The 19,889-nt window shown below is 37.8% G+C and overlaps 1 protein-coding gene across 1 annotated transcript in view; it reads right to left on the reverse strand.

Annotated features, from left to right (window-relative positions):
* Positions 1-2,712: 2,712 nt before the first annotated feature.
* Positions 2,713-19,889, reverse strand: part of SNCA (synuclein alpha) — a 69,898-nt gene continuing 52,721 nt past the window's right edge. Inside the window, exons 5-6 of the mRNA XM_067297073.1 lie at positions 4,912-5,001; positions 2,713-3,322 (exon numbers count right to left, since the gene is read on the reverse strand). Coding sequence (XP_067153174.1) covers positions 3,290-3,322; positions 4,912-5,001 — 123 coding nt within the window. The 3' untranslated portion in view covers positions 2,713-3,289. The remainder of the gene's footprint in view (positions 3,323-4,911; positions 5,002-19,889) is intronic.

Below are 19,889 nucleotides of genomic sequence, written 5' to 3' on the forward strand. Positions count from 1 at the left end.
AACTTCAACTAGAAAGGAAGGCATATCACCCAAAGAGTAAAATAGGTGCTTCTTAAGGATAGCTATGCAGGTTTTTCCTTGAGTTTTAGGACAACATAATTTACCTTAACTGCCTATTAATGTCTTGAGGGAATGAAGGGAAGTCCTCAGTGAGGGGAGGAGGGCATTTCTCGCTATATCCCTTTGACACATACAATTACTTCAAAGTCATTATACCAAAGGCATGTAACAAGTATTAACACTATGATTTACAGTAATAAAAACATTATTACAGTGTGTCTAATTAGGAACCATTACAGGACCAATTAAAACTGTCAAAATAGAAAAAAAGCAACAGCTGATTTTCCCTGGAGGACTGGGATGCAGTGAGACTCATTATTAACGCATTATAAATTGAGGACAGAAGATCATTTTCAGTTTGAGTAGAAATCTGGACTCCTAAGGAAAAGAGAGCTCTAAGTATACTCCTTTTTGGCAGGAATTGCTTAAGCAAACCTTACCATAACAGTATTTTTAATACCCAGGGCAGACACTTTTTACATCTGAATACAACAATTTCTGTTTAGTTCAGCTTTAGCATCTAACAGTTCTGACATTTGCAGTTCACATTTCAGTATTCATCACGCTGCAGGAAATAAGACGAAATGGCCTTTAGTTTACCTGAAAAGAATGGTTGGACAACCCTTAAGGACTAATTAAAATGCATCTCGTTACCACAGCACTGCATATCACTGCCGCTATAGTAACCACAGGTCCCATGGACCTTCAGGGCCATTTGAGGCCATGTTTGCAAGAGGCATGAGAACTAAACCTGTCACCTACAGTACATCTTAAATGACCTGAGAACTATGAATGATTTGCTGATGTTAACTTAGAAAATAATCAACTATTACAATCTTAGACAAGAGGCATGTCTCAGGAGTCAATTTATATATATGCACACACACACACACACATTTATATATAACATACTGCTCCCCACAGCTTTTTCAAGTGCATGACTTCTTTGCAGCACCTGAGCAACAAAATAGTTTGATTCCTTAATACAATAAACAATAAAGCAGTCCAGACCTGTGGACCAGGGAAGAGAAGACAAAAAAAAAAAAAAAAATATATATATAATATCTGCTATTTCCAAAGTGTTTTGACGTAGCAGGCACCTGACTGCTCTCATTAGCCAGGTAACTCAGTTGCTTCCTTTGGAGGCCCAGAGTCTCCGCTAGCATGCTGGGAAATCATACTACAGCACTGGGCTTTTCTTCCCCATTCCTTTTACTAAAGGAAAAAGACACTTATTCAACATTAATAATTATAAAACTGGAATCTTACATTATTCACTGTCCTGATATCAATTTGCTATGGAAGTAATCAACAGACTTGCTGCTGAGACCTCAAAACGAATTTCAACATTAAAGAGACGTCCACTTCAAGAGATTTTTTTGACATGCAGCCTATGAAGGAGAAGGAGAGCAATCAATAATGGGCTGTTGCAGATTATCACAGAAGAGCTCTGCAGAAAAGCATAGGAATCTAAGCTTCATTAAGCAATTTAATTATTGATGAAACTATTCATGAATTGTTTGAAATGACCAAGCAGATTCATTGTTTTTAAAAAGAACTTGACGACTATTCTTCTGAAATAAATGTATTTCCTTAGAAATATGGGGCTACTAAAATAGACTGGGGGATGACAAATATGCAAAACTGAAATACCAGTTTGCATTGCACAGTGAAACCAATATGTTCATGTGATTACGGATCATAATACTATCACATCAGCTCCCATCGTACACAACTGGGATGAGTGCATACCTGGAAAGATCTGTTCCATTCTGGACATGCTAATACCAGAAAGGCTGCAGAAAGCCATAAAGGAACTCAGTATGAGAACAGGTTGGAGACTTCAACCTCAGGAAACTTAGGTCTGTTGTTGCACACACCAGCGACATGCAGTGAGACTAGAGGCATAATATGTTATTTCTTTGTGCCCAAGTTTCCCTATCTGTAAAATGAAGACAATGGTATTTACCTGTTTTAAGATCCATGCCCTGGAACACTGGAAGCTCTAAAGAAAGTTCAATATCCTACCTAGGACTAGAAAATTTTAAATGGAAAAAACACTACATCATTCAGGTTAGAGGCAACATTTGATCCAAAATTAATAGCAGATAATAAAACATGAAAGAAGTAAAAATTTCTCCTTATGTTTAAATCCTTTTACTGTATGGGAAAACATCCAGGCAGCATAATAACTAAAATTACTGTCTCTAAAAACTGGCAATACTTTTTCAAAATAAATGAGACTTTATACCAGACATTCATTGCAACTAATCCATCACTTTTCTGGTACCCCCATATCCCAATATTTTAACCACCTTGAAACAATAGTTCTTCAAAGAGCCTCACAATTTCCTGATCATCTGCTGCATCCATTATTAATGACCTCATTAATTCTTAGGTTCTCTTTACAGCTGAAAGTTTATTAGCTCTACAAATACATCTATTTTGTCAACAGTTTACTCAAGCTGAGGAACTAGTGCTGATATTCTAATCCTTCATGCTGCTTTTGGTATAAACTGGGCCTCTGTTTTTGTTTTGTTGCTCTGTTTCCTTCACAAGAAGCAATATAGCCTGAATTATTTAACCTGTGCTCTTGGAAAGGAAATAAGGTGTTATAAATCATCACTAATCTGTAAGTTCATTTTTAACGGGTTACTTTTTATTTGCTTCAGTTGAACACCATTATTTACAGACACAAGTTAATAAAACACATCACAAAACAATAAATTTCAACAGTTAATATTTATAGGTGCATAGTTCATGCTCAATTACTTATATATTTATATATATATTACATACACATATATAAAGCTCTCACAATAAGTCATTTCTGCACAGAAAGAATAATTATAGGGAACAAAAAAATCTTGTATCATAAACAATACCAAATTACTGACAACCTATCAACAAAACATGTACAGAGTTAGAAATAAGCAGTAGACACTTAGGTGTTTTTATTTAATATTTTCTTAACTTTTAAACTTGAAGCCACAATATCCACAGCACAACAATGACCCTGCCAACCAGCTTTCATTTCAGCAGGAGGGAAATGCTGAAAACAAGGTGGATGCAGTCACAGATACTCCAATCATTGCTGATGGAAGACTTCAAAATACACCGTAAAAACTGTAAAAAAATTTTACGACTGGGCACATTGGAACTCAGCACTTGTACAGGATGGGACATCTTTGTTAGTGGATTTCAGGAGATATAAAGAAGGAAAGCATTCTCACGCTTCAGGTTCATAATCTTGATACTCTTCCTAATAAGGAGAGCAAAAATCAGTGCTAATAATACTGCAGATAAATACATCCTATTTTTAGTTCTTATTCTACTCATAGTGGATTCAATGACAAAATACCACTGATTTTCATGAGATCAGAATCTTGCCGTTTATTATTTTCTCACGTCTTCCAGAAAATGCATCTTTGAAGCTATGGTATTTACAGAAGAATTAGGCTTTCACAGTGGTTAACACACCATTCAGTTTCTGGGTCAGTTACCAAAATGACTCACAGCAATTAATTTGTGGATAATTCCCAGCAGGAATAATGGTCCAGGGAAGGGGAGAAAATCAGCTTGCTGTATGTGTAATATACATAAGCAGTCCTTTAGCTTTTTTTTTTTTAATCCTGTTCACTTTGGTGGAAGCAAGCTATTATACCTAAACCTCGATCCAGTAAAACACTTAGGCATGTGCTTCAACTATAAGGACCATGAATATTTGACTACATATAACAAGGACAATAGGTCTGTTTACAATGAATTACATGAACACGTCCTTGAAGAATCAGGACCGAAAACTGTCTTACAAGGGTCCATTGTGAAACTCTCCATACCTCAAATGGTTTATTTGGTCATCAGAGGCAGGTAAACATTATTTCCATACTGAATTTCAGTATGGACAATGAACAAATGAAATTCAGGCACATTATTTGTATCACTACAGAACTTGATCCATCTCATTCAGTTACACAGACCTCTTCTGGTCCCATTGATATTGCCAGGAACTCAGTGACACCACCCACAGCAATTCATTCAGAGAGGGAGCACCACCTTTGAGCTGAACAATATACCAGGTGCTCCAGATACACATACAAGTCAATAATCATTTAAATGTGTATGTGTGCACATGAGCAGTCCCATTAATTTCAATGATATTCAAGGTGTTAATAGTCAAGCACCCATTTAAGTTTTTTACTGATTATGGCCTAGTCTTTTATGACTCTTATTTTCAGCCTAATTATCTGTACTTCTGTAAACCTGCCACTTTAATTACTCATGCATTGTAGTCCCAGACATTGTAGTAATATTTTACATAGTAGGATCAGTATTGGTTCATGAAAAAAACAATAATTTATTCCCATAATTACATTAACCCAAGGGTATAATCATGAATCACCATGCTTTACGAAACATGATGCCAAGAAATATGTTAAATGGCCAACTGTTAAAAGAATCTATACAGATCTAGCTTTTCCCTATATTCCCTATTGAATGAAAGGTGCAAACTTACTGTGGATTATTCAGAAATTGAGGCACAAGTGTTTCCAAAATGCACACAATATTCTCCTGTTAAATATCCTTATTATAAAGAAAGTATCACAACAGATTTTCCATTTCCCAGCACTATACCCCTAGGAGACCTTGCTGAAAGAAGTCGCATTTCAGCCATTTCCTTGCAGCTTACAACACCCGTCCCGTCTGTGCCCAACCATGCTCTGAAGCAGAGGCACAGAATCACCTTCCTGTCTCCCACCCGTGACCTCTGCCGCACATTAACATCGCTCAAGCATGCAGTTGCTCTTGTGTGCCTGTGTTCGTTCACAGAAAATACCACAACAGATTTACCTCTGGAGGCATTTCGTAAGCCTCGTTCTCAGGATCCAGAGGAACACCTGTATTATTCACCATGCCTTCCTGCGGAATACCGTCTTCATTCTACATTTAAAAGAGGGAGAGAAAAGTGACAGACTATTTGCCTCATCATTTACTCTGAAACACATCTTTTTTTAGGAATTGTTTTCCCTTGAGCAGTAGTTACTGACTGCGAAGGAATTTTTAATCCTGTCTCATGAAGAAAGGACAAAAGCTCCAGGAAGTCCCACAATAACAGGACCCAACCTGACTCCTCTCCTCCAGTGTCTTGGACACTGCAGCTCTGTTAAGCATTTGACTGCTTAAGTGCCATGATGATTTCCATATAATTCAGTCAGTGGGGCTGCTGCAGTTGTGGGACATTGCCGGGGGTTGCGAAGGGCTAGAGGGTGTCAGTTCCAGAGAGTTGTCAGGTTTCCACAGGAGTATCCATGGGAATTACTCCAAACCTCTTTTCATAGAGCAAAAGTATTGCTATCCCATTTCTCTCCTGTCACGAATAGGCCAAGAAATCAATCTAAACAAAAAAATGATACTACCACCAACTTGCTGAATATCTTTGAAAACATTTTAATCCCATAGCAAATGCTCTGGTCAAGTCACAAAATAAAACAAGGGCTTTTTTTTTTTTTTTTTAAACCTCCTAAGACATTGATCTGGAAAATATAGTCCCAAATAAACTGCTCAAGTAGGTTGCTTCACTAGTTTCTGTTTAACTAGGCAGGGAAATACAGTCCCATGAATGCAAAAGCATTTGTAAGAGCAGATCAAAAGAACTGGGCAATATCAGGATACAAAACTGCAATAGCAATTCTATTATGTATTTTGTTATGCCACAGTCATAAATCACCATTTATTTTAGAGCTTTATCCTTTTCACAGAGTATGTTTCAAACAAAGCGGCCAGAAGAGGCAGAACTACTAGAATTCAGACTACTGCATGCTGCTTTTTTTCTTCAGTTGGAGAATCTAACTATATTGGAAAAAAAGAGTTTTTTTCCCTAATAGGTTATAGTTTTCAATGTTTTCTTATGTCAAATAGCATCTTACTCTTTGCAGTATTACTATATGATACATGACACTACATGATACACCACTGCTTACCTTCTCACACTCTTTTCTGGGCATCTGTTTTTGACCATTATAGAAGTGCTTTTATTTTATATGGCAGCTTTTAACAGTTACTAGAATTAACATGATTGCAATGGTGCAAGGAATAATTCACTTACTAAGATTATGGAGATGTCATCCTCGAACTAGAGATACTACTTACCATCTAAAACTTAAACACGCTTAAATTATGAAGGAAAGAACATGCCAGATGGACCAATTCTTGTAGCTGTTGTTACTACAGAAGTTCACAGGGAAGTATGAGCTTTGTCTGAGCAAAGGCTGTTGAAATTAGTCCTAAATTGTAAGCAAATTGATATGAAAACAGTCTGATTAGTTCAGTGCAACTACTGTGGCTATGCTGATTTACACCAGTTGACAGTCGAGAGAAATGTACTAAAAAAACAATTACAGGAACTCAGGAAGAACTTCACTTCAACCTGCATGCTGGTAGTGTAGAGAGAAATAAAAAATTAAATAAGCCACAGATAAGTCAGACTGAGGTAATTCCTTAAAATTTGGGATTTCTAGGATAGTCATGCTAAAGTAATTTTAGGACATAGATAAAATGGGAAAAAGAGCAGTTAAACCTGAAACTCACCCCTGCTAGTTTAACACAAAGTAGAAACTAATACACAAAACAGGTGGCACCAAACCCTCTCTACCTTCAAACTGTATTTGTCATCCTCCTTCAATGATTCCTGATGACTGTCTTAACTTTATGATAGATTAAGTACATGAGGTTGGCATCAGCTTCTGAACAAGTAATGTTTCCACTGTGAGAACCAGAGCTAAGAATTTACCTCTCCTATGACAAACAGCTATCTGGAATGAACACTAGGGGAAATGAAATGAAGAGATGGGCACATTAATCTTCAGTGTCATGAGAGATGTCATGCATCCCAGCGCTCCTGAACAAGGGTGGAGGCTGGGTGGAAATACATGGAAAATCTCCATATGATATGACTTTCCAGAATGCTCAGGAATGCAGCACAGCCATTTGGAGTATATGAACTATCTTTATCTTTACCTATTTCTGTAAATTTTTTGAAATAACAGGACAAGTGCTTAAAATGCTACCAGCTACTTCTTCAATGATATACTGAGATTTATGCAACTAAAACTGAAATTTCAATCTCAAGTTGAATACTTGTTTAACACACACTGACCAAAAATTCTTCATCATAACTGAATTCAGTCCCTCCATCTGTTCTTTTTAATTCTTCCTCCTCTTCAGCCTTTTAGTTTTCCTCCTTTTATTATCTTCTTCATATAATCATTTTGTACATCATAGATACAATATGTATTCAGCAACACCAAGAACCCTACGATGTCAGCACTGCAAACACAAGGAAAAGGAGATAGGCCTTGCTTATCTCAGTTTCAGGTTCTCAATTTCAAATACTTTTTATCCTGCACATTGTCCTACTTCAGACACAATTTTGAATGATTAATTCTCTTTCACTTCCCCTACTTTTCTCTTCCCCCCTTATAAATAAATAGCTTTTAGCACTGACTTCCATCTTCATTCAGATATTCCTTTCCCTCCGTTTGCTGTTTCACCCTTTTCATTGTTCCTTTCTAGTCTCATTCTTCTGCTATTCAGCCTTTGCCAGGTATTGACTCTGTCCTAACCAGGTGACCCTTTGTTATATTCTGTCCTTACTTGCTCTGCTGCTCCATCTCTCCATGCACAGATTGTGTCTTCATCTGCCAAATATGAATCTTTTTTTCCTTGGTTCTGTAACCTCTTCTTTTTGGCACTTGTGTACTCTAAGCCTATGATGTGCAGAATTTACTTCCATAATGTGAATTCTCTCTTGCTGTTACTTCAAACTAGTATTGTAAGCCAGAATGACAGAGCAGAGTCAGCAGCTCTCCTGGCACCTTTCTTTTATACCAAGACTAAAACCTCAATCAGATATGGCTGTCTCTTAGGAGAGAAGGATACAGTCTTTGATCAAGATCTATTGATGCCCTCCACACATGTGCCTGCTATAAATTAATGTTCTGTGCTGCTCTATGGCATAGGTAACATGGAGAATTTCCAAAAGTCAAGGGACAGTCATGAACAAAGCTGCTAATACCTTTATTTAGCCCCGTGTTTTCCAGAAGAACTAACAATTTTGGATGTTCAACATGACACCTAACTTTCCAAGCATGAAACTATCAGAAAAGCTGTTCCCCATTACTGTCCTACCCTGGCTTACCAAAGTATTCAAGCTCCTAGGATTATCTGATGTGTGACATTTAATTACTCTAGCTTATAAACAAATTTTTAGAAATATTTATGCCTACCTATTTCTGAGAAGGTGGATCAATCCCTATCATATTTGACTGAAATAGCTAAATAGTGTGCGTGATGCAATTTTTAAAGCCATTACTGTGCACCTCATCTAACACTTCTGTTCTAAGGACCTACACGTCCTGCCTAGAGCTTGCTCTTTTATTCCAAGTCAATATTTCATTTCTGCTTCCCCCATCATTAAAAAACAGATTTGGCTAGCAATCAGTATGTCAAGTCAACCTGTGCCCAAAATCAGTCTTGATGTTGCACAAGGAAGAAAGCATGCAGCTCAGTGTTATCTATAACAGGAGAACAGAAGGCAAGTGAAACTGCCAGGGCTATTAGTAAGGATGAAGCGAATGATTTACCAGCAGAATTTCAAAGAGAAGCTTCAAAGAGCAGTCACTGTTTGTTTGCTAGGGAGCTCCATCACAGATCTGAACTGTCCATCAGGATTGTGGAGACAAAATGCCTAAAAAAGGCTGAAATTAGCATGCTTAATTCCCTTAGCAAGTTCCAACCACAAGTTTAGGATGGAGATTTCTTTACAGCTTCAACAGCAACAGTGAAACACAGTGATCACAACACTAATTTTTTTGTGAAGCAAATCATAAGCCATACCAAACCACCAAGGGAACTCTTTGCCTGGGAATAGTTTATCACCTTTATCCAGCAGCAAACAGTAACCCAAACATGACCTCTCATTCTGATGTCATTGAAGTTCAGATGAGAATGACACTACTCGAGGTCACATTTGTTGCATTTAAACATGTAGCACATGTGGCCACATCATTTTTAATGGCAGTTTTCTGCCTCAGATATACTGTCCCTCCAAAGTTAGGGCATCACAAAAGTAAACAATCATCTCCAATAATACAGAGCCAGCTAAGGTATGCCTTATATCATCATTTACTTCAAACAAAGTATCATCAAAAAATCATTTACTTTAAAACAAAGAAATGCAATTTTACCTTCCCATGATCAGTAATTCCATATCCCCATTCAGTAAGGGAAGAAAAATACTACATAATAGAGCAATTCTTGTTGTATTATGAAAGACAAATTTTCTCTGGAACAAAATTCTCTTGAAGCTGCCACCTATATTTTTAAACTATACGGAAGGGCAAATCCAGAGGGAAAGCTTTGTATTAGAAGATTTGAAAGGCCATACATAAAGCTTGGAGATGAAATAAGATTTTGCCTGGAGAGCGTTAGCTCTTTTACAGTGAGAACACCTCCCCCCCATATATTTACAAATCATGTAATAAGCTGTTATAGGGACAGAAAGATGAAAACTTCCACTTGCCCTCTGATTCTTCCAAAAAACAAAAACAAACAACCCCCAGCAATGCCTGTCCATACCTTTAGGGAAACAGGATCACTTAGGGTGCTATTTGTACTTCTGCATTCTCCAGCCTTATGCCCTCAAACCCCGGTTTACAGGAAGCAAGCCTCCTTGGCTAGCCAGAACAGAGCACACCACACTGCCCTTCCCAGTTACAAGTAAAAGTATTAGTTTGTCAAGGCAGGAAGGAGTGTCAACAGCAGAAAGCTTTGTGATTATCAGACTTGCACAGTCCCAGACTTATGCTCCATCAGGCTGCCTACCCAGCCCTCCTATACATTCCCTGGGAACTAGCTGCTACTGGGCATGCCCGCTCTTCCAGCAAAACATGCTGTGTTCTCATTTTGAAAAGCAACTTCTGCCATTTTATAAATGAATGGGAGATAGTATCCTTAAGCTATCAGTACGAATGGTGTATTTGCACAACTCTAGATAACAGTTCTCAATCAGTGAACAGTTACAAAATAACTATACTGCAAGAGCAGTGAAAATAAAATAGGGTTTTATTATATACCTTATTTCCTGTAACAGCTCCAAAACTTCCTCCTCCTCCAGTGTGGAGTTTAATCCTACTAAAAGCAGTATGTGTGACAGTGTTAAGTGTCCCACATTTGCAGTAAAGTATTAATCAGTTAATAAAAAAGTCCATCTGAAGGTCTGACCCTGTTTAAATTATATGAATACTTGCCTAAATTTCAGGTTATACGTTTTACAAGGAAAAAGTAAACCAAGGATTTTCTCTTACTTCACTACTTTTTTTTGTGAAAAAACACATCCTGCTCCTTTCCCTCACCCTCTTCCCAAGTTCAGACCGCTGATGGTAGAAGGGAAGAGACTGCTGAAGCTCCACCACAGATGGAAAACAGACCAAGCGATCTGCTCATGCTATCCCATTTCTTCCAGCACCATGTAGCTAGCTGGTCATCATAAGGAGAGTGTGTTCAGTCTTCTCAGTGAATTGTCTCTGAATGCCAAGTTATTTTCATCAGAAATAAATCACTTCATCTCAAATAAAAAAAAAACAACTTAAAAAAGTGTTGTAATTGTAATTTAGCAGTTGATCTAAGCATTATAATTTACCATTTCTCTGGCTAGTAACACATTTTTTCTTTATGAATGCTAAAGGAGTACTGCAGTCATGTATGTTCTCAGGATTACTGATGACTAATTCCTGCTGGGGTAGCTTCACATTCTGAGGTAAAACCAGAGTACTGAAGTACCTGACCTTAAAAAGTTTATGTTGGCAAGAGAGGATCACCTCGAAAATCACAGAGACTCACAGAATGGCTGAGGTTGGAAGGCAACTCTGGAGATCATCTCATCCAACCCCCCTGCGCAGAGCAGGGTCAGCTGGAGCAGGCTGCCCAGGGCTGTGTCCAGCCAGGTTTTGAGTATCTCCCAGGATGGAGACTCCACAGGCTCTCTAGGCAATCTGCTCCTGTGCTCAACTACTCTCACGGTGAAAAAAGCTTACTGTTTAACAAAACTTCCTGTGTTTCAGTTTGTGCCCCTTGCCTCTTGCCCTTTCAGTGGTTGCCACTGAGAGGAGTTTGACTGTTTCTTTACCCCTCCCCAGTCAGGTATTTATACACATTGATAAGATTCCCCTCCCCCCTCCCACCCCCAGCACACACACTGTCATATCAGTATATCTAACACTTGCTGATTTTTTGTTTATTCTTGGGAAACCTGAAATTTCCCATTCAAATATTTTGGGAATAGTGTTTCTCTAGCAGAAACATCTACTGTCCATAGTCATTAATTACATACATAAAAATAAGGTGGGGGTGCCCTAAACACCTAACAAATTCATGTAAGATGAGAAGCTATAGCTAATTTCAACAAAGCAGATGATTATAAACTGAGTATTGGTTACACCACATGAGTTACCAGTCTAATTGTTATTGAGTGTTGTAATTATTAAGCAGTTGTGAACCAAGAGAAAAGGCACTAGGGAGAAAGCTGTAAACCAGAAAAGAGAAGCAACTGGTTTACATGATAATTTTAATAAGCTTTGTTCGCAAAGACATCTCAAGTCCCTTTTGTAAAGATCTTTGAGATCCCTAACAAAACTTATCATTTACAGGTGTTTTGACCACAAAGCCCAACTTTCCTAATAGGAGCAAAATTCCTCAAAATGGCAAATTCCAATGTGCAAAACAAAGACATGCCAAAATTGCTTTGATTCATTTGCTTTAGTCCTGATATATTCACTATGTGGCACTGACTGGTTATAGCTTCAAGTTGTAAGGTCACTTTAGGACACCCTAAAGGTCCTGCTCACTCACTGCAATAGTCAGTGCCTCCCCACCAGTGCACAGCTGGAAACCTCTGCAGTGAATGACAAATGCAGAGCAACAGCCTAGTGATTTCACCCTGGTGATACAGGGACATATAGGCAAGAAACTTATCTGTGCACTAACTAGAAAGTAGTAAACTTGTTTAATTATCCCTAAGCTAAACATGTAAGTGAAGAAAATCATGAGAAAGCATTATGGTTACATACAGCCTCAGTGGGGAGAAAACTGGCAGTTCCCATGCACGGCACATTTAGAACGCTAATAAGGAAGTGGGACTACTGCTCCTCTTCTCTTTAAACAGAGTTTAAGTGAAGCAGAAGAGACATTTAATTAAACAAATGCCAGAGCAATAGCACAATTCCAGTGAAAGGCTAGCACAGGGTCTGCAAGTGCTGCAGGCTGCATTTTCAGTCAGTTTTATGCCCTTCAGTTGGCAATGACAAAAAGAGCGAAGAGGATAAAGACTGAGGCCTATTCAGAAAGGAGTAAGTGTGGAGACTGCCTAAGTGTCTGTAGCTACAGGCCCATCTTGGTGTTCAGAAGTGGGTGCATTAAATGCTTGCTGTTTACAAGGGTTTACAAATTGTCGTAAATTCCTAGAAAAACAAGTTTTTAAATGTAGAATGTGTATACTACCTCTATTTCCATCCTTTAAAATTCCCCTTGTAGTACTACTGTGTAAAGGTGATGAGACTGAACTCCTGAGTAAAATAGGAATGTTTTCTTGAGCAATCAATCTTCCTCAAAATCAGAGATATGTTTTGCATTAACCAGGCTGGTAAAATTACCTAGGTAGAGCTGCCAGCAAAATTACCCAGTTAGAGCTGCTGATATTTTGTTATTTACTAATAAATGCATGCAGTTTATAGTGAGAACCTCTCCTTCTCCCAAGTCAGGAAGTCAGATGAGTTCTGAAGTGACAGACATACATTAATTGCAGGTGACCTAAATAACAGCTTGCCTAGGAGTTGAGTAAATGTACCATTAGTAATCCATATAAACAGATCCAGAACACAGAGCCGTCCCAGCTTCATCACTTTCAGTTTCCAAATCTAAGGTGACATTGAAAACTCCATAGCTAGTGAAAGAAAAAGCTAGAGTTTACCATTTAGAAAGACTGAAGTAATTTTTAATTGCAAAGTAGCAGGAATGATACATGCTAACTAATAGTCAAATCAGGGGGCATTGTTCACAGCTGCAGCAAAGCCCCAAACTTTTTCAGCTGCAAGGGGAGAAAGCTATAATAAAGACTTGTAAATAGGATCCAGGTCATTCTTGGCTTGTAAAAGCTGCCCAGAGTTTGGAGGCTCTCAGTCAAGTCATCAGTGAAGTGAAAGCTGAGTCAGGCATGTCAGATTTTTTCCAGAACCCTAAGAACCTGCTTATTTATGCAATTAGTGCCACCACTCAAGCCTTCCTTTAAGCTTTATTTTTTTTTCTTTAGTTAGTGGGAAGAAAGATTACAGACAGCGAGGACAGTCCTCCCTGCTTTCCATCCTACTCTATTATATACAATATAGACCATTTCCTTATTGAGAATGCCATATGCTATCATAAAGAAGATTCAGCCAGAGGTCCCTGAACTGTTTTGAACTCCCCAGGACAGACTATTTCATATCACTGCAGGAGACCCCTCAGGCTTACACAAAAAAGAGTGTTAGCAGACAGTAATACCTGAGAATTTATGAAAGATGGATGAGGAACTGGTATTTTGGAAGAGGGCCAACTTGTACTTATCTTTACTAAGAAAGGAAAGAAGGGTAGAGTTGGAGCATGACAGACTAGCCAGCTAAGTGCAGTTGCTAGAAAAATACCCAAATAAACAAACATCTGTTTGAAACTAACAAGAGAAAACAGAGAAATGGGTCCAAACCAAAATCAAAAACAAATCATGTCGAAACACACCATTTCTCCTGTGTCAGTGTAACTCTCCTTGTGGATGTCAGGTATCTTTATTTTACTAAAGGTTTTGAAGAGTCTCACTTGACATTCTGCTGAACAAGCTATAGCAGTATAGTCCAGTAAGAATTTTAATAGTAACAATAGTTACTAGTTATGGATGAAAAACCATGTTGATAGTGGTCATTGTTCAAGCAGTTCTTTCTCAAAATGGAAGTCTATCAACTGCAGTTTCATAGAGATCCTGAGTCCAATATTACTTAATATTTTCATTAAGAATTTGGAAGAAGGACCAAAGAGTACACTTATTGTATTTTCAGACTTTACCATTATGGAAGATAAATAGATACCCTGAATTTATTTTTGTTGTTCTTACTGCAACTCCAAGTTGCCCTGACAAAATTGAAAGTGTCACTGAAATAAGATGCAATTAAATAGGAAAAAATGTTAAGATATTGCACTTAGGCATTGACCAAATAGAAAAAGAGGAACAACTGGTTTACAGAAAAGAATTACAAAGTCAGCAAAGAATAATATGAGTCAGTCATGTCATGTTACTGCAAAAAGGCTGGGGCAATTCTCTCATATGTCTTTAAAAAGTATGTGAGATGATCTATTTGGTCTAATCCAGCCCAGGGATGCCTCCTCTTGAATACAGAATTCAGTCTACATGATGTATTTTAAGACAGATGTTGACAGAGCCCAAAGCAGAAAAACAGGAATGATCAGGAGCCTAGAACATATGAGGAAAGATGGAAGAACCTGTGAAAAAAGTATGAGTGAATGGGTTATATAAACCTAAAGAAGTCACCTGAATTAGAATTCTTCAAGAACAGGTTGGCCCTTCGTCTGTCATGAGGTCTAGGGGACTAGTTAAACCCAGCTCTCCTCCCCTTCCAGATGGGAGGTTCTGATCCCTATGAATCTATCATTGAGAACAGCCTCCAAGTATGGTATCTGAGCTTTATCTTCGTTAAATAAAACTAGAATATAATAGTATATCTTGATTGGTCATATGAACTAAACCAATAGAAAAAGTTTAGCTTTGCAGTCAGCATATGAATGAGCAGTGTTCAGAGTTGGCTCCATTAGGATTTATTTTAAAGTGAGTAAAAATGACTTTAAATAGCTTGGTCCCAAACAATGCTGTAGCTATTTTATCATACTTCACTAAATACTGCTTGAATGTCATAATCATATTCCAACATTACATAAGTTTTTAGTGCAGATAAATTCCAGAAGAGGTTATTGTGTAGACTGCTTGAGAATATATTCTCTTACTAAGAGAAGAAATTAAAGGAAGAAAATAAGTTTCCTCTATAAAAATACTCCCCTCAGATAAATTGTTTGTTCAGTGCTTTACCATTTAAAAGAGCAATTTCTGGAACATAATTAGTTCTTCTATTCTTAGAAAAAGTCCCATATATAGAGTCGCAGAACCAGTCACACTCTAGCATCATCAACAGCATGAGCTTCCTACTCTGTTACACAGTCCCAGAGACAGCGCACACCTCCTCAGTTCTGTAACACATCGTCTGTGTGTTGTATATTCACAAAATAATGAAGTAGCTTCACTCATTTGTAATTTGTCCATGGAAAAATGCCAGACAACAAAATATAAATAAATATACATGTATACATATACACACACATATATACACGCAAACATATAAGCCTGTATGTGTATGCACAAAGTCTAATAAAATCCCATTTGCTTTTAATAGAATCAACTTTTTACTGAGCAGCAAAATATTATAACTACAGTCAAATCCTGATATAATAGCTACTACCACAAATGTTCAGAAGAATTTTTCCAAAGGGATTCTTGAAGAAATTCAACAGATTCTTTGTGAGAACAAAAATGACAAATGTGAACACAAGTAGTCTGATAACAGAAACCAAAAAACTAAAACCTAAAACTTACTCAAATGAATTGACAGCATCTGCCTTGAGTAGTTAGTTCTATGGAAGGCAAAGCTTTTACATAGGCTTAATACTCACGGTAGTGAATCAAGAACTAACTTTAGGAACTTGAACTGTTTCAAGAGCCAAAAAAATACCACTTAACATAAGGCACAAGTTCTTTGAAATCTGATGCAAACCATTTTTGATCCAGTGAGATAGACAAACTCAGCATTTATCCATCTGTAATTATACAAATTAAATTATTGACAAGAGAGCTCTTCTACTGTGCCCTCTATGCAAGAGCAGTAAGGTTCACATAAAAGAACAACATTCAAGCAAAGAGTGCTATTTCATGTTCCAAGACCCACACAGAAACAAAGATTTATGCAAGTCGAAGAAAAATTTCAGAACGCAGATATGAGACAATGTTCCTGCAATCTAATGATTCACTTCACAAACAGAACCCCTACAGCACTGAAGTTACTTTTTATACAGAGCTGCTGATTACCTTGTGCAAAAGAAAAACGCTCCAGTGCTTTGTATTGTGTGGGTGATGCTCCCATTTCCCAATTGAGTAGCAGGTGTAGGTAAAGTATTCTAATTTGGCTTGCATCTCTACAGTGACTCAGTGCTCACTGAGCAAGTGGGAGGATCTTAAGCATTTGATATTGCTTCTCATGTTCTTGCTGTCAAATGCAAATATTACAGACTTTAAACTCATTTTTATCTTGCTATTTTAAAATCATATAGGGGACTTGGATCATTCAACAGCCTGTTAAATATTTGGCAGTTGGGAAAAGAGGGTTTTTAAAATTTTATTTCCCATGATTGCTTAACTGGTTTCAAATCTAATATCAGTTCCTTCATGTCAATATAATTTATCACGATTTGCCAATTTCTCCAAAAGTGATGCTCAAATTAAAAAGTGAAATTTCTCCTAAACTTGAATGAAAAAAGAAGGTAGAATTAGTATAGGCAGAAGATGGGGTTCATAACCTCACGAGCTACGCAATCTGTATGCACAAAATGTATATACCTTGGGGGCTTCCTTAAAGTACATTTTCATGACTGTGAACCCTTTTCTTCTTAAGTGCCTTGCAAATAGAGGCTGGACATATGCTCAGCTCATTGAATTAATATAAAATTAACACAGTCCTCTTCAAGGCGCAGGATGCCAGTCCTACTGGCACCAATACGTGAAAGCACTTCAGCATGTTAATCCTGAAATTAAAACCCTATGAGTACTCTGATTTAACCAGACGCGTTGGTCAGTCTCTCCTTTGTTAGCAACCTTAAGGAGAGACAGCTCCCTCATCCTCCCACACTGATGCTTTCCCATGCTTGTTAGCTTGTCTGTTATATTAATGACTCGTCTACATTATAAAACCCCAGTTCAGACTCTTCACTAATCACCCTGAGTGCACAGGGCTCTGCCACCGTTTGCACAAAGCCTCAGAATCCCTATTCTGAATAATTTAGGTTTCAGCCTTACAACACAGGGAAAGAATTCATGATCTCAGAGCAGGCCTAGTACTTTAACAATGACTTTATAACTTCACAGAAAATACCTTTCTGTCATAATCCCCTTTTTAACCCAATATTGGGCATCTCCTGAGCATTTGTTATCAGCCAAAATATTACGTTCAAATTGTTAAACTGCTTGAATGCCCAGGCCATCACTGCTGGTGTATGCCTATGTTCATGTATAGCCACAAAGAATTAGTAGTGTACCCAAGCCTAACCTAAGTTTCCTGGAAAAGTGTTGACTAGCTTGTTCAACTGTATGAAAAACCTAGAGTAAATAATGAATGCACTGTACTACAAATTAATTTCTTTGGGGGAGAAACTTTCTCTCTCAAAATATTCTCTAACAGGCATTATATACTTCCTGTGAATTAAAAGGCCACCAAAAAACTGCAGGTTGGAGGGAGGGCCGTTTCCAATAACCCATTGCCACTTGTTTCCATATCCCACCCACTGCTATCACATTATCATAACTGTGCACGAGACTACTGCCTTGGAGGGATTTTCTCCTTTCTGTTCAAGAGTAGGAAGAGCCAAGAAAGCAAACACCATCACCCTAAATTAGTTAAAAACAAGGTTTATGTAGACCCAAGTGTTTCTAGGAACCAGGCTGAGGTCTCTCTTGCAGCAGGCAGACTACATTTATTTGCAGGTTGCTGGGAACAGCGGGGAAGGGGCCAGCCCATGCAGCCTGCAGCAAGCGGAGTTACAGGACGCATGTGGAGATGGCGCAGGGAACAGCTGGGGCACAGGCTGGAGTCAGGCACTGTCACCCCTAAGCCCCATCTCCCAGGTCACTCTGAGACACCATGCCAGTCCCTCCATTCCTCCTTTGTCCAGCTGCAAGCCTCCAAGCTTTGGCCTGGTGCTGGCAATCATCCATAAGAGAGAAATATTAATCCTACTACCCCGAATGCGAGTCTTTCATCTAAACTGATCTTTCTTCACATCCGATAGACAGACTGCATTATATGATTCACAGCTCCTTCCTTATATCCCTTTTAATTTTAATTAACTCTTAGCTATTTCTGCAACATCACTTTTTTCCCCCCATTTGGCAAAACACTTCCTTTTATTAACTTTAATCACAAGTAATTTGGCCTCACACCCTAGATTAAAACTGGTTTCACACAGGGCAAAGTGCACTGTTAGCATAAACAAGTGAAGTGCAAGTGATGTAAATTTATGTCAACCCAGTTAGCCCAATGTGTTCTTTGCTAAGACTTCAAAATCATTGTCAGTCACGCTAAGCACTCAACAGCCTTTATCACACAGACTAATAGAATAACTCTCCCTTCTAACTTTTTACTACCAATCAATGTATTATTTGAGATAGTGATTAGAGCTCAGACATAGTAGCACAAGAAATAAGATGGATATGTAAGTGATACATCAGGGCTGTACAGCTCCTTGACATATCACTTCCTTAAAATCTATATTTTCTAAGTATTCAGGATCACATGCTTAGCAGGAATATATCAGAGCAGTTCCACTGACAATTAGATCCCATGATCGATCACTGCTTATCTACCAAGATTATAGTTTACCTCAAGTCATTACAACTCTAAATGTGAAACTCACTAAGGTTACAAACCTCTTTGGAGAGGTTTTTATACAGTTCTAATTGAACACTTCAATGCAAGATTTAATTAACTGGAATATAAAATACTGATACAATTTCAGAGAGGGAGCGTGAGTGCGCGGTCAATCGTATTTCCACAGACAAAGCAGCCAAGTGAGAAACAAATCTCAGTATACACAAAATAACTGAAGATCTGAGATGGAGATGGTCCTGATTAGGCATAAACACTTTCTTGTTTGACTACATTGTGCGAACACAGATAACTCCAGCAGGGATTTTCTTCTGAACGATCTCACTTGTTCTATTGAAAAACAAGCTGCTCCACAGCAGCTGATGGAGTTTCAGTTGTACACAAAACTACATTTATAAGCTAGTTTTTATAGGGAACATACCAGGGAGAATAACACAAAAATCTCAGGAACACTATCAACAAAAACAAAGTTCACACTAATGAATATATGGATAGAATTTCATGAAAAATAGTAATTTTCTTAATATTATACAGCTAGCTATCCTCTACCATGTTGAGGAAAAAATAACTTGCATCAAGTAATAGAACTTTAATTATGCAAATGATCCTAAATGAGGAAATATACTCATTCTGTCACTGAGGGCTCACACTGCTGCAGTTAATCATTTCCTGGGCTTTACTCTGAAAAATAGTGCGGCAATCTAAGCTCTCCTTTTGCAATTACCATGGCTAAAACAGTCATCTGGATATCAGATTTTGGGCTCGTGGCATAGTAACCATTCCTTACTTTTATGTTCTGGTGTTGCTCCATCATAATTGCTTTTAAATGACACAGTTTTAAATCTCATATAAAGCAATGATTTTTGGTTTTCTTCTTTCTTTCTTTGAATGGGACAAGTAATTTCCACTTCCAATTATAAAAACTGAACTTTTACAGTCTTAACAATTGCCTTGGAAGTTCCAGACTATAAATTCAGAAGAAAGAAAAGATTATAGCAATATAAGTCTGTTCAGGAGGGATGAACATTT

This window comes from Apteryx mantelli, chromosome 5, assembly GCF_036417845.1.
Source record: "Apteryx mantelli isolate bAptMan1 chromosome 5, bAptMan1.hap1, whole genome shotgun sequence".
Classification (NCBI taxonomy): domain Eukaryota; kingdom Metazoa; phylum Chordata; class Aves; order Apterygiformes; family Apterygidae; genus Apteryx; species Apteryx mantelli.